We start from the raw sequence: 14,857 nt of genomic DNA on the forward strand, positions 1-14,857 counted from the left end.
TTTAATGATGACATGTTTCTGATTTTCATGAAGGAAAGAACAAAGGAGAGGAAGTGTTTTAGTAGGACTAGAATTTCTTAAATATTCAAAGCTTTTTGTTTTTATAAAATAGGATATAAACCAACTACATTAATTTTGAATAGTTAATTGACTGAGTAGTTACTCATTTAACTGCTCTGTAAAATGACTGACCCTGAACCCTAATTTTGCATTTCATGGCTTAGGATCTGATGCTTCTAATAACAGACATCCTTCTATGCCCAAAGGAGATGCAAGGGGAAGCTTCCACTATTATTGTGGATATACAGCACCTGCTCCATTTCACAGTTTAAAAATTTATAGAAAAGTAAATCGAATAAGCTCTTACCTACTTAGTTTAAATTTCTTAACTCTTTCATTTTATAGGAATATCATTTTAACTTTATGGAGATGGGCAACTGGTTTATCAGGTGAAACGTATTTTCCTTGGATGCAGTCAATTATTTTTCCTTAATAACAGATGCTTTACTACCCAAATTTGAATCACACATGACTAAACATGATCTCCAAAGTTTAAAATAAGTGGTCACGAATATACTTTTTAAGCCATGACTGGAAATATCTTGATTAACCTGTATTTTCACTTACCTTAGTGTTGATACTCAGTTAAAACACAGAGATATAAAAACCCTTTTTAAAAATAACATGTTCAGATTTCAAAAATAAATTCTTAAAAAGACTAGGTCATATTCAGGTAAGACTTTATTATTCTGGCTTTCAAATAATTACGATAATAAAGCAACAAAGTACTAGCAAGTTCTTAAGTTACAAGACCTTCTCCCCAAAGTTATTTTATAAATCACTGGCATGAGAACATCCATGCTCTTTCCAAAAGAAAATGAAAGTCTACATAATTGTTAGGCTCTGACAGATGCTTTAAAAAGCCTCTTTAATTCATAATTCATCTCAATTCACTAAGCATTCACTGAGCTCCTAAATGTCATATGCTAAAAGACGATGTGACAGTGTCTGTGTTCTGCAGGAACCTGCATACACAAAAATGTTCTGCCCGACACTAGCACTCCGGGAGATGGTAAAGATGCTCCAGTCCGAGAGTCAAATAAGTTAGTATAACATGGTGTAATTTCCATTTTAGTACCCAAAATTTAATTTGGCATATTAAAGGCTATAATAAGTCCTGTAAGAAAGAAACCCAGCTCCTCACATACTTGGTTAATAAGCAAAAGCGTCTTCCAGGAAAATCTAAGTCCCTTTCTCATCTCTTCCTTCTCTACCAAGCTTGACCCCACAAAGTATAAATTGACTAAACTCTAATCAGCCTCCTATATTACCTTCTTGTCTACCTTTCCCTTCTTGTTCGTCTGCCTAATCCAAGCTGGGATTAATTTAGCCATCTGCTTTTTCTTCAATGCAGTTGCCAAGCACTGTTGGGGCAAAGTGGAGGGTGGTGTCAACTGGCCCTGCTGTTCATGTTTTCTACACGCAGCCAGGCACCTAATGATGATCAAAAATCCCTTCAGTTGTACCCTTCCTAGTCTCTGTGGCAGCTGGAGTTACAAAATGTCCTCATAAAAAACACAAAGCCTGAAGGTGAGGATGGAGAGATTTTATACACACACACACACACACACTTTTAAAACTATTTGTACACTGCAGCTAGATAATTTGCACTTCTTGTTTTACCATACAACTTTTAGCAATAATCAAATTTTAAACTTTTTTTTTTTGAAGAAGAAGATTAGCCCTGAGCTAACATCTGTCAATCCTCCTCTTTTTGCTGAGGAAGACTGGCCCTGAGCTAACACATTGACCATCTTCCTCTACTTTATATGTGGGATGCCTACCACAGCATGGTGTGCCAAGCGGTGCCATGTCCACACCCGGGATGCGAACCAACGAACCCCAGGCCCCCAGAGTGGAACGTGTGCACTTAACCACTGCACCACAGGGCCAGCCCCCGAAACATTTTTCTTTTTGAGGAAGATTAGCTCTGAGCTAACATCCGTGCCCATCTTCCTCTATTTTATATGTGGGATGCCTGCCACAGCATGGCTTGATAATCGGTACATAGGTCCGAGCCCGGGACCCAAACTGGTGAACCCTGGGCCACTGAAGCGGAGCGCATGAACTGAACTGCTGAACCACTGGGCCAGACCCTAAACTATTTTAAACTTTTAAACAATTGATGGAATTCTGAAGTCCATACTAAGTTCATTTCACACTGATTCCACTCACACATTCTATTTTGCTCATTGGCGCACAATGTTCATTAGACTGAAAACTCTTTATATACCTGCATCCATGGCAGGAATCAGTGCACAACTCTGATATAAACACAATCTCACATTGAGAGAAATCTTTCTGTAAAGGTGTACCTTCCCTTTCCATTATTAAAAAGAATATTTGACATCCAAAGCTGAAGATGGGCAACAGTATTACTCCATTAGAAGTCATCATTGGGCAAGAAATGCCCCTATCTGCCTGGCCGTCCACTTCCAAACGCAGCTCTATCTTTACCTAATCTTATCTTTTTTCCTCTCGTCACAGAGAATGCAATGTTCGTTTCTTCTTTCCAAAACTAACTCTTCTCACTTCCTCTCCTCCTCCTCATCTAAGATTCCAAGGCAATTGGACACTTCCTCACATGAGTTCTCATGGCACACTGTGTGCAGGCACATCGGCAAAATGACAGTAAGAATCAGATTATCCCTACAAGGAATCAATTCTCTGAGCTTTCTTAACTCTTTCTCTTTGTTCATGGGGAGCTTCCTTCTCTCTCTCTTTTTTTTTTTTTTTTCAACAAAAGCTCAGCTTAGTAAGAGAGAATTCATTAGGACTAAAGTAAGATTCATTTACATTTCAGAGACAAAACAAACTAGTATTATTCCGTCTTCACATCACCTAAGGTCATCTGGCTACAGGGACTGTGGCCTCTGCACTGTCCACTCCAGCCGCTCTCCAGGCAGGACTAAGGGAAGACCACCTATCCTAGAACTTGAATGAAGAAGAACATAATTCTGTGTAGCAATTAAACCAAAAAGAAAACATCATTCTCTTATTGGCAATGAGACTAAAATTCGTTCAGAGAGACTTCATTTCTTCTTTCATAAACTCATTAAGAACATGCATTGTTTTTCAAAAGGATAAGCCAAATTAATATCATTTCTATGTGCTGGCTTTTTCGCTTTTCTCTTTTCACCTTTTTTCTGTTCCACTTTTCCCTACCATTGACTTTATCATTTCCATTTCCTCTCATTTTCCTATCCTTTTAAAATTTAGTGGACAAATCTTCCACCTTCAGATTCACCTCTACACGATCTCTCGCTCCTGCCAATGCCTCACTTTTTAATTGCATTTAATTCTCCCAACACCCCTTTTTTTTTCTGGTAAACAAAGAAATGTCTCTTACGATGGCAAGGCATCTTTGATCTTCATGTGGGAAATGTCGTTGTAGAGTGCAATGGAAACCACCTCTTCCATGGGGCAAATGAGGCCATACTCCTCACAGCCATTTTCAATGACCAGGGGATCGGACTTGTGAGGGTCAAACATGATGTTGTTAGGAGTGACAAGCATGACGCCTCCGACCACACCCTGCAGGAGATGGGCACAGGACAGAATCACTACAGGCAAGAAGCAACCAACCACAGCAGCTCTGACAAACTCATGTTGTCATTCCGCTGACTTGTGAACCACAGGATCCTACATAACAATCACATGCCCTCTATGAGGGCTGGAAAAGCAGGCTGAAGAAATGCAACACTGGGTGCTGTGTGGTGAGATGGACTCGTCTCGCCGTGGCCATCAATCGAGCCTGGTTCTGGCAGAGCTGCTGCCTCAGTACAATTGTGGTGGGATCTTGGGTTACACAAGTATGTCTCGGATTCTCCGACACCGTCTGTAAAATGAGAGCGGCTGTCCCACGTGCTTTCCTGATTGAGAACTGGGTGCTCTGCAGTTCACTCAGCACGTATACACCACATGTCCAACAAGTGCACGGTACTGTGCTAAGGGAGCGGCTCTCTTAGAGTCACGGTGCCAAAGGACAGTCTTACACTTTTTCTCTAAAATGATTAGAAAGCCCACATTCAACAAAATTTGACACAAACAGGAATATGAGTTTTCACGGTCAGAAGTGAATATAGCTGAAGTATGGAAATTAAAAGCAAAAAGCAGTTGTTTGGTGGGAACCTGCAGGTCTGAAGTTTGGTCAGTTTACAGTATAGACCTTGTTGGCCACAGGGATATGATCTACCTGGGATACCAGGATGCAGATGCCTCCCTGCAGGTAAATAATTTCTCTTGGTACTCTTAATGAGTTTAGTGATCATCTTTGCAGAAAGTTTTGTATTTCATGCGTTACTTATTCTTGGTGGCCAAAGTTTTAAGTGCATATCAATACTGTTGTTTCCTACCATTTGAACCTGGCGTGACGTCTCTACTATGAGTGCAGGAATTCACTTTACATCAACATAACTCTTTTTTCAGAGACTTAATAAAAGTCAGATTCGTTCTTTGTAAAAAGTACCAACCACCAAAACACTAAAAACATGACATCGCGGACATTTCTCATACCAGCATCTCCAACAGCAAACGTATTGAGAGCTTAGGGTTCTTCCAGGTTAGGTGATAAGCTCTTTACATGTATCCTCTTTTAATTACCACACCCTATTGGTTAAATTTATTATTGTCCCTATTTTATAGATGAAGAAATGAAAGCTTAGGAAATTTAAATACCTTGCCCATGGTCTCAGAGCTAGTGGGTGGTGGAGTTGGAATTTAAACGTCAACTTAAATGCAGTGAGTGTGATTCCAGCATTTGCTGTTAAACACATTCTATACTGTCTCCCTAACAATTTGTAGGTTAAGAACTGAAAGATAAAGTGATAAGTCCAAGGTCACAAAAAATCACATTTCCACTCAGTGATCACTATTCCCTCAGTAACATGCCAAGGATCCAGAAGGGGAAAACTAATGGACAGTAGTGAAATCTTACGCTGAAACTATGGGTAAGACATCATAATGCAGCCTGCCTTCAGTACTTCAGAACCTAGTTGAGTTTTCCATAGAGTCCAAGAAAAGGAAACCAATTTCATTGCCATATACCTTTCCATCCGTGAAGTATCGACAATTCATTTTCAAAAATTTTACCACTCCTGGCTCGTCTTCTTCTGAAGTGGAAGATAAGACTCTTTCAATAGGTTTTAAGGCCTTTCTTGCTAAGTCAGCATCCTTTAGAAAGCAAAAATTTCCAAAATCAAATAGCAGCCCTTTTTCAAAACAGATTATTTATACAAATCAAGCTACATAAGTTCCCTGTAGTTGTTTCTATTTAACTTGAACATTAAAAAGGCAAATGTTCTTTGTCCTTCAAAATTATCACAAACAGTAAGTATCCAAATTAAATTAACATTTAAAAAAAAAAGTGCATTTGTATGAACCCATAAAAATGGCTCATCAATGTCTTTAGAAAATAACCTAAATGAAAGAATTCATATTTGACTCATGGTTCAAGTTCTTTAGAAAAAGGAGTAAAACTAGCACAAACAAACTATCAGTCTCATTGAGAGTTTAACTTCACGCTTCTATGTAAACAAGGCATGCATTTCTGCCTTTGAGACCTAAAAGTGAACAGGCTTCTTTTGGATAGCTTGCGTTCTCTCAACTAATGACAAATAACCCCACCCCTTTGAGGAAAATTTCAGATGAAATCCTGTGAAAATAACATGTAGAATTCTATAACTCAAAAAACATTTTTGATAAATATGAACTTCAGGGTGTGAATGACATACATACAGGCAGTTTATCATATTCTGCATCTGATGATGAAGGAGAGACAGTAGCACCAGGACTGGAGGAGGATAATCTTAAGGTACCGGAAGGAAAGTCGGCATCTGGGACAAAAAGAACCTGCGAACAGGAAAGAAAAGTTGGGTGAGTACCAAGAATCAGGCAAACCACTAGGCAGTGTTTACAGCGGTTACTCTCTGCACAGTATCTTGCTGGGTGCATGACTGACACCCAGTTGGCTTTCATGGAACTCATTTGCAACTTGGGGTCTTCTAGACTAATCCATGAAATGATACTCAGCCATATGAATGTGTGCAGTGGAAAAGATACATAACACACCTGCAGACACTGCAGGACCTCACAAAAGGGAAGAGCAAGGTGGCTGAGTATTCCAGGCAGGCCAAGTGAAACAGATGGGTCCAAATGAAACCTTGAACGTTAGGTAGGATTTGGATAGGAAGGGAAGAGTCTTCCAGAGGAGGACACTAACAATACAAAGGAATAGAGGAGAAAGTAGCATGGAATGCTTCTAAACATAACACCTGTGTCAGGAAGAAACAGAACAAATCCAGGCTCGCTAAGGCTAAGCAGGCTCTGAGTGTTAACGGAGTAAGGTCCTTATACAATAAACTGTACAAGGTAATATTAATAATCTCAATACCTTCTCTTCCATCACTGGGTTATCTGAAAAAAAAAAAATCCCCCGAATTGTACAAAATAGTCTCCTTCTGCAAAACACATTGGTTCCCAAAGCGTTCTTGCGACCCTGTCACTCAAAATTCTTTTAATAGGACATGCTACATTTTGGCATATATCAATACAGTGTTAAAATGATGACCTCTAATGTTATAAAACTTAATTCAGAACTAGTCATATAACAACTGTTCAATATTATTATTCACGCTCTCCCATCTTCCAGTCACATCTCTCTTCTAACTTGAGTTATTTAAATCACTCTTGACTCCAGAAAAAAATTTGAGGGAACAACAAAAGACATATTATGATAAAAGTAGGAAAAACAACATCAAGGAGAAATAAGATGAGGATTGATTACTACTAAAAGTACATGCTCCAAAATTACCAAACACTTGTTGAGAGGTGGCCCATAAAACTGGCCCTGAGTTTCCAAATAACCAATGCAGAGGGATAGATATCATTAGTTAGCAGAATGCAATTTCCATGAGATAAAAACAAATCAGTTTCTCTGAAGTACAAGTATTCTCCATTAAATCTCTTAAAAAAAAGGAGTGTCCTAGATTGAACTGTTCGTCCTTGATGACACATTGACAGTAAATATAATAACCAGTTTTAGAGGACTGTTCTTTCTAACGTCTTCAATGTGGGTCAAAGGGAAATGCCAAAGTTTAGAGTTGCGTAAAAGCAATTTACGAAGAGCGGAAATGATGTGGTCTTGATATACAGCTCTCTTATTTGTCTTATGTCTCTAGACTAGAGGAACGAATTGCTGGCACTTTTTCCAAGCAATTCTCCATTAACATTTTTTTGCACCTGAGCTTTTGACAAGTGTTAGGCAACACAGGTTGAGACTCCATTGTCTGATGTGTTCTAAATGCCAGATCAAAGGGGTAATTCCTGTGCTTTAACAATTCATTGCACTGTAGACAGAGGTGACAGCTGAACGTGCGGAACATGAGAACATGTGCTCCCTCAGCCTGGAAGTGAGCCTGGATTGTGGGCAGGGGTGAAGTTTTCCTATTGACTTCAGAAAATCATTCTGGGTCTGCTCCAAAACATGGCAAATGGGGGATCTGAGGTCCTAAAGTTTTTCCTCGTAAAACAAAACAGTCATTATTTTAGCCTAGAAATTTTTCCATGTATGTGTAGCCAAGGTGCCCCATGAATATAAAACATCTCAAGCCATATATCTGCAAGGTAACTTCTGAGTGTGCTCAAGATAAACTACTTGAAAAAGGACACTCTTGGTATATGTCCTCAAATTTGATAGAAGTTTCAGAACGAACAGCCAAACTCAGGATCTTCTAAAAATTTTTTATGCTTCAGTTATTTCTTTTTAAGTTTGTCTGATATTGTTTTTGGTCTTTTGAAGCAACAAAAAGTCTAGAATAAGATTTCAGTTCAAGAAACTTCCAGGTCACTTCCTCTGAAAATCCCTTCCTACATGTGGTTACTCACCCAGCGAGACCAGTTTAGTCTCTACCTCAAGGTAACCATCAAATCAGTCTCTAAAAGGGTGAGTCTCAAATGTTCTGGAACCACAGCAGATAAACTGGCTTGAATTTATCTGATTTACTGAGATGAGAGGGATACCTACCCCTCCAGGCACCGAGATAGAAGATTTAAAAATTCTTGACAGCAAAAGGTCATCGACAGTTTTTGAAAGCCCCTCAATCAATTTCACTCTTCTCGGTTCCTTACATTTGCCAGCAAAATCGTGAGTACAGCTGGGTTATATGAGGGCTGGACAGCACAGTGAAGGCTAGAAAGGACATTTGGGATAACGCAGCCCAACCCCAAATTTCAGAGATTAGGAAACTCAGATCCAAAAAAGGAAGTGATCTGTCCAGGTCAAACAGCTACTACAAGGCCAGTCAGAAACAAAGCTTCGCGGCTCCTATTTCTGCTATTTTTACCATTATAGTAGGCATATTAAAACAGTCCTTATACTTCCTATTGGCTACTGGAACTTAATTAGTACCAATATTTTGTTTATGGACATAGTAAATAAATAAGGAATCACCTGAAATTATTTTACTAAATTCCAGTGACTATAGTCTTCAGCCTTGAGTTAGTAAATATATGCCTAGGTTCTTTACTATGGGTCAGTTACACATTATGCAGCAATATTTTATAAGGAATTCCCCCAAAAAAGAGATTGAAATCAACTATTAATTTTCCTAGAGATGAAAATTTATTAGTTTTTGAAAAGTTTGAATGCACATTTCTGCTCAGTTACCTGGTACTGGCAGTATACTAATTTCTCCTTTTGCCAAGAACATAAATATTAAAAGCACAATAAACTAGCCAATAAATGCAATGTAAACTAATGATAGTTAAGCAAACTGTGTTAACCCTTTGCAAAGCATTCATCTCTGAACAGTTCGTAAGTACTAGGATGCTTTCAGAATTCTTGGATCTAAAGGAGAGGAAAGACTAACCCAATGAACATTACCATTGATGATAATTCTGTAACACTAATAGTGAGGCATTAAAAATGGCAATAAAAGATAAATGCAAAATGAATACTCAACAAGAAAATCATTACCTGGCCTGGAACAATAGTATGTGTGAAAAGTTTATTCATTTCCACTAATTTATTGGGAGTGATGTTAAACTTCAGTGCTATAGAGTTCAAGGTGTCCTGACTTCCAGCCTAGAACAATCAAACAAACGAGACTTAATACACAAAGCAAAAAACCCCACAAACTTCCTTTTGATAGACGTTATTTGTGATATGAGTGAATAAAAAAGTAATACGTATATCCAGATGTATTATGAAAAAGAGTGAATACATTCTCAGTTCTTAGGGAAAAAAGTTTCAAGTGTTATTCATTTCTGGGCTCCCTTACCTTCAAATTTCACTGTCCACTATTAGACTTCTAAACTTACTTTGGCGCAACTTAGGTGTATAGAGTAGAGGACTCTGAGGCATAACATAAAACTGTAAGAAGACAAGAAACAAAACATACACGCGTACCACCCACAGGGAAAATGCGGCTACTTTCTCTTTGCGTTTTTCTGCCTATTTTCCTGTCTCTTCACTGCACTATAGGCTCCTGAATGGTGGCCTGTTAATGGTCATCTTCCCCACGGTGCCCGACACAGAGCAGGCACTCAAATATCTGACGAATGAATATGGTGAAAGGCAGGGAAATCTGAAAGAAATTCAGATTAGCTACCAAAATTGTTCACTGTCATTAAAATGACAATTTCCGGGGCTGGCCCAGTGGCACAGTGGTTAAGTTCACACGTTCTGCTTCAGTGGCCCAGGGTTCACTGGTTTGGATCATGGGTGTGGACATGGCACCACTTGGCAAAGCCATGCTGTGGTAGGCGTCCCACATGTAAAGTAGAGGAAGATGGCACGGATGTTAGCTCAGGGCCAGTCTTCCTCAGCAAAAAGAGAAGGATTGGCAGCAGTTAGCTCAGGGATAATTTTCCTCAAAAAAAAAAAGAAAAAGACAATTTCTCGTGGTCAAACAAATTAGAGTTCTTCTCTAAATCTATAAAATTTGTGATATATGTTCCAGGTGTATATGTTTCTCTCCTTCTCTGATAGAGAAGAAATAGGAATAAAGAGGCATTGAGAAGATGAGAAACTTCACAGTCAAAAAGCTCCCCTCAAAAAGAAGTCTGCTCCTGGGGTCAGGTCAATAACCAGGACAGACTCCCTGTCCAGGGTCACTGGATGGAACCTGTTAGTGGGAGGTCCATCCGGTGAATGTCACTGAGAAGTTCCCATCTACAGCCCTGGGTCAAGATGGGTGGCTGTCCCCATAAGCAGAACCGGCTCCACAGGTGAGCCTTGAATTTGGTGGAGATGTGAGGTGGCTGCAGGAGGTTGTGGACTGACGAAAAGATAGATGTAGAATGAAACTCACCGCTGCCTTTAGCATCAGAAACCCACCAAAGAGGCGAGCTGTGTCAGGCCAAGCAACTTCACAGTTACAATTACACTATACTCACCTCACAGCCTTTTTAGAACAAGTTAGGACATAAATACATATGTTTCTAAAAATCACTGAAATTTAATAACATATGCCCCTACCTCTGGGCAAAACCATCTCTACTAAAATTGGAAAAAAATGTTTCCAAATATATATATTTTCCAATATTATACATTTATATAACATATTCAATTTCAGGGGTTTTCAGGGTTTAGAGTCAGTACAAGACACAGATTGAGAATACACTCTAAAGCCAGACTGTTGGATCTGAATTCCAGATCTGCCACTCGCTAGCTGTGTGACCTTGGGTCATTTGCTTAACTTCTTGGTGTCTCAGTTTCTTCATCCATCAACTCGAGATAATTGTAATTTCTGCTTCATAACACTTACTACATGGCAAACGATCAATAAATTTGCTTCATATTTTTATGAAAAAGCTTGTAGAAGATATTGCATATAGGAGGTTCAGAGAAGGAGAAAAACTTTAACAATCTAGAGTTATCACCTAAGGATATGACATATTTAGAGAATGAAGCCACAAACGCTGGGAAGGATCCTGGTATCATTCAATGTTTAAAACTAAGCCCGAGTGCTTCAACATCTGCAGCCCCGGAGTCACATAAACAATCTGGTAAGCACCAGCATGGTTCTCTAGACATGAAGTTACGAATCACCTTTTATTTCCAATGACAAGTACACAAAATAACCTGCCAAAGAGAACCAATCTCCAAAACATATAAATCAAACAGTTGGACACAGTTGCATTGCCAACTTCACCACCAGTTCATAGTAATTAATTTGAGGGCTGATTTTTATTCTCACCACGTTGTTTAGTATATCCTATGTGAAGTGTCTCCTAGCAAACAACACTTCTCACTTCTTTAGAGGGGTGTGTGAACCACACTGCTAGATACACACGTGGCTTTAGAATTAATATGTTGTTAATAATAAATAATCCGACACTTCCTGAGGGCCTGCAATGAGGTAAGACACTGCATACGTGTAACGGGGTCAACAACATATTGTAAACAGTGGTAATGTGAGATATATAATCACCCAAAGCCTTTCTGGAAAGGACGAGGCCTATAAGCCACAGAAAGACACCTAGAGATGTTCACAGAACACTGAGCATGAAAGCCTGTGCCAGGGCTCTTCAACACATCTCTACAGAGGCATGGAGAAGATTCACATTCCAGAAGAAATGCCAGGGAGGGATCAGCTCTTGCATTTTGCCTTACACAGAGCTGGTATGGCACACAAATAATGAGTATAAAATAAATACACATTATGAAAACATGACCAGGCAATGGCAATAGCATTTAATTTCTTCTTAGAAGTCAGAGGACACTTCTCAACAAAGCTATCTCAGAGTGAATTAAAAAAGATCCATAACTGAGTGCTGTTTTCTGCCAGGCCTAGGATAAAGACACAGCTCCTGGCCTCCAGGAGCTCATGTGCAGTGTGAGAGATGAGCAAATGGCACACAGTGTGGAGGTGCAGCAATGGACACATACATACCACTATTCATCTATTGATCCAACAATGCAGAGTTGACCGCCTGCAAGGCACCAGAAATACAATGGTGACCAAAAAGGGGTCTACTCTCTATCCACGGATATGTGAATTAAGGTACAAGATAAACATTAAAATAACAATCACACTAGTGAATCTATAATGTTAAAGTTAGATAAAGGATGTAAAGGAACATGATTCTAGAGAGAGTGAAATGAAGGGATGTGGCCTAGACTTACCAAGTGGTCACACAGGTAAGACTGAACATGGAGAGTTATGGGAAGACGTCAAGTATAAGGCTCTGGCTTGTAGAAATGTATGGATGATAGAGCCATTGCTTCTTGAAAAAGGACCAATTGTGGGGGTCTAAGTACGTATGTTGAGTAGGCAACTAAATCTATGGTTTTGAAACTCAAAAGCAACGTATGGGATATAGACCTAAAATAGGTAGTCATTGGCACGTCAAAGATAATTCAAGTCACAGGTTTATATGAGCTTGTCTGGGGACAAAATACGAAGGAAAGAGAAATGACCGAGAACAGGTCTTAAGAAGCTTCCTTATTTAACAGGTATACAAGAGGAACGCAGCTAAGGGGCAGGATGTGTCAGGGAGAAACATTGTGTAAATCTAGTAATATTAACAAACATTCATACCATCCTGTTTATACTTACAGTGTATTCCATAGTACCATGGGGCTTCTGAACCACCATTTTCTTCTCTTTTTTATCATGTGTTTTGTTTTGATTGTCATCTGAAGAACAAAATGCACGTAAATGAATAATTTCTTTTTCAGGAATTGAGGATAGGTAATCTACAGTTAGATTTCAAACTGACTTAAAAAAAAAGACACTAATAGAAAAACATACTAACGGCACAAATAGACCACATTCACAAAAACATACTGTTTGTCAATGAACACTTGAATAAAGGATTAATGTTAACCATAACCAAACAGTACAAGTAACAGTGAGGTAATGTTTTACAGTTATTAAAAACAATAGTTTAAATGATAATGTATAATGACGATGAAAGAGTAAAACTAGTGCAGTCATGATATAAATGATGCATAAGGTAAATCAGTACAGCCCTTTTAGAAAGCGATTTGTGAAAATGTAACAATAATCATAAGAATTTTCATTCTTTGACTCAGTCAGCCTTCATTTAGGAATCTGTCCTAAGAAAAAATCTAAAAGGAGAAAAATGCTGCATGTCACAGCATATAGTTATTACAACACTACTTAGAATAAAACTTGGAAAGACCTATATGTCCAACAAGATATTAAGTTGAACTACAGATTTTATAGATCAAAAATGGTCGACCTTTGGCAGCTGCAGGTGATTCAACCTATTCATCATGGTTAAATACATCTTGATATATCAAGCCAAATATTAAAAACTAGAGAGACAAGGGCTGGCCCCATGGCCGAGTGGTTAAGTTCGCGTGCTCCACTGCAGGCGGCCCAGTGTTTCGTCAGTTCGAATCCTGGGTGCGGACATGGCACCGCTCCTCGAGCCATGCTGAGGCGGCATCCCACATGCCACAACTAGAAGGACCCACAACTAAGAACACACAACTATGTACCTGGGGGCTTTGGGGAGAAAAAGAAAAAAAAAAAAAACTAGAGAGATATATTGCAATGGATAAAAATATAAGTGACAAAAAGAATATAAAATCGATTTAACTAAGAAAAGATGCTCTAACTTGTATGTGATCAGAAAATTGAAAATTAAAGAGAGTTTAGAACATGGTGATGTAGGAAGATCCAGAGCTCACCTCCACCCACGGACACAACAAACCTACAACTCCCTGTGGAACAATTTCCTCTGAGAGAGATCTGGAAACTGGATGAAAAGAACCTCTATAACAAGGGACAACACAGAGAAGGGTACAAGAGGCAGAGATACAGCCCTGCTGAGGAAAAAAATTACACCCTAGTCACAGCACTTCACAGTTGGGAGTGATCTCAAAGGTAGGGAGCTCTTCCTGGAGATACAGGGGATTTGAGCTCCACATTAGGCACGCCAGCCCTTAGATCCAGCTACAAGAGAGATGAGATCCCCAAATACCCGGCTTTGAAAACCAGCCAGGAATATATCCAGGAAAACTATATAACTACAGGGAAAGAAAAACCTGCCCTTAAAGGGCCCATGCAAAGACTCACTCAACCCAGAAACCAGGAAAAGAACACCAGATAGAAAAGTGCACAGTCCATTGGTAAGAGACTCACTTACTAAGCTCGGAGCACATTCCAGAGAGGCAGGAGATGGCTGGGCTCACTTCCCAGTGACTGACACACTGGTGGCAGCCATTATTGTGACCTTGTTCAGCCATGCTGACACAGATGCTGGCAGGTACCAATGGAATTCTTCCTCTAGCCTTTTAGTGCAGGTGCCTGTTCTGCCTAATAGAGCACCAGAGGCAATCAAGCGCGGCCAGGCAGCACAGGCAGCCTGTCCTAGGGACCGGCTCCACCCACCAGCGAACCTGTAGCACACTTGCACCACTGGGCCTAGCAAACAGCCACAAAAGGGATCTACTCTGCCTACCAACGTGCCTGAAACAGTTGCATGCCGCAGCACCGAGGGCCTGCCCCACACATCAGTGCACCTGAAGGCAGCAGTGCACCACCAGGCTGCATAGCCAGTCCATGCTGGAGGCCTGCCCCACCCAACAGCAAGCTAACAACAGCCACATGCCATGCAGTTAGCCTCACTGGCAGTCTGCCCTGTGCCACCACACCCAAGGCAGCTGAGCAATGCCACTGCCAGGCTGTACAGCAAGTCACACCAGGGGTCTGCAGCAATTGTGTACCCACAGGCCTAATAATCAGGCACATTAGGGGCCTGACTCATTCACCAGCAAACCTGCAGTAGTTGTGTGCTACCAGACCTTGGAGCCAGCCATGCC

The 14,857-nt window shown here is 40.0% G+C and overlaps 1 protein-coding gene across 5 annotated transcripts in view; it reads right to left on the bottom strand.

The window, feature by feature from the left end:
• The window catches only part of NCOA7 (nuclear receptor coactivator 7), a 138,157-nt gene that overhangs the window by 41,786 nt on the left and 81,514 nt on the right, over positions 1-14,857 (bottom strand). For all 5 annotated transcript variants that reach the window (XM_046675664.1, XM_046675665.1, XM_046675662.1 and 2 more), the window contains 5 exons: positions 12,621-12,700; positions 9,035-9,142; positions 5,797-5,910; positions 5,107-5,232; positions 3,410-3,594 (listed from right to left, as the gene is read on the bottom strand). In XM_046675664.1, the coding sequence (XP_046531620.1) occupies positions 3,410-3,594; positions 5,107-5,232; positions 5,797-5,910; positions 9,035-9,142; positions 12,621-12,700 (613 nt within the window). The remainder of the gene's footprint in view (positions 1-3,409; positions 3,595-5,106; positions 5,233-5,796; positions 5,911-9,034; positions 9,143-12,620; positions 12,701-14,857) is intronic.

This window comes from Equus quagga, chromosome 11 (assembly GCF_021613505.1).
Source record: "Equus quagga isolate Etosha38 chromosome 11, UCLA_HA_Equagga_1.0, whole genome shotgun sequence".
Classification (NCBI taxonomy): Eukaryota; Metazoa; Chordata; class Mammalia; order Perissodactyla; family Equidae; genus Equus; species Equus quagga.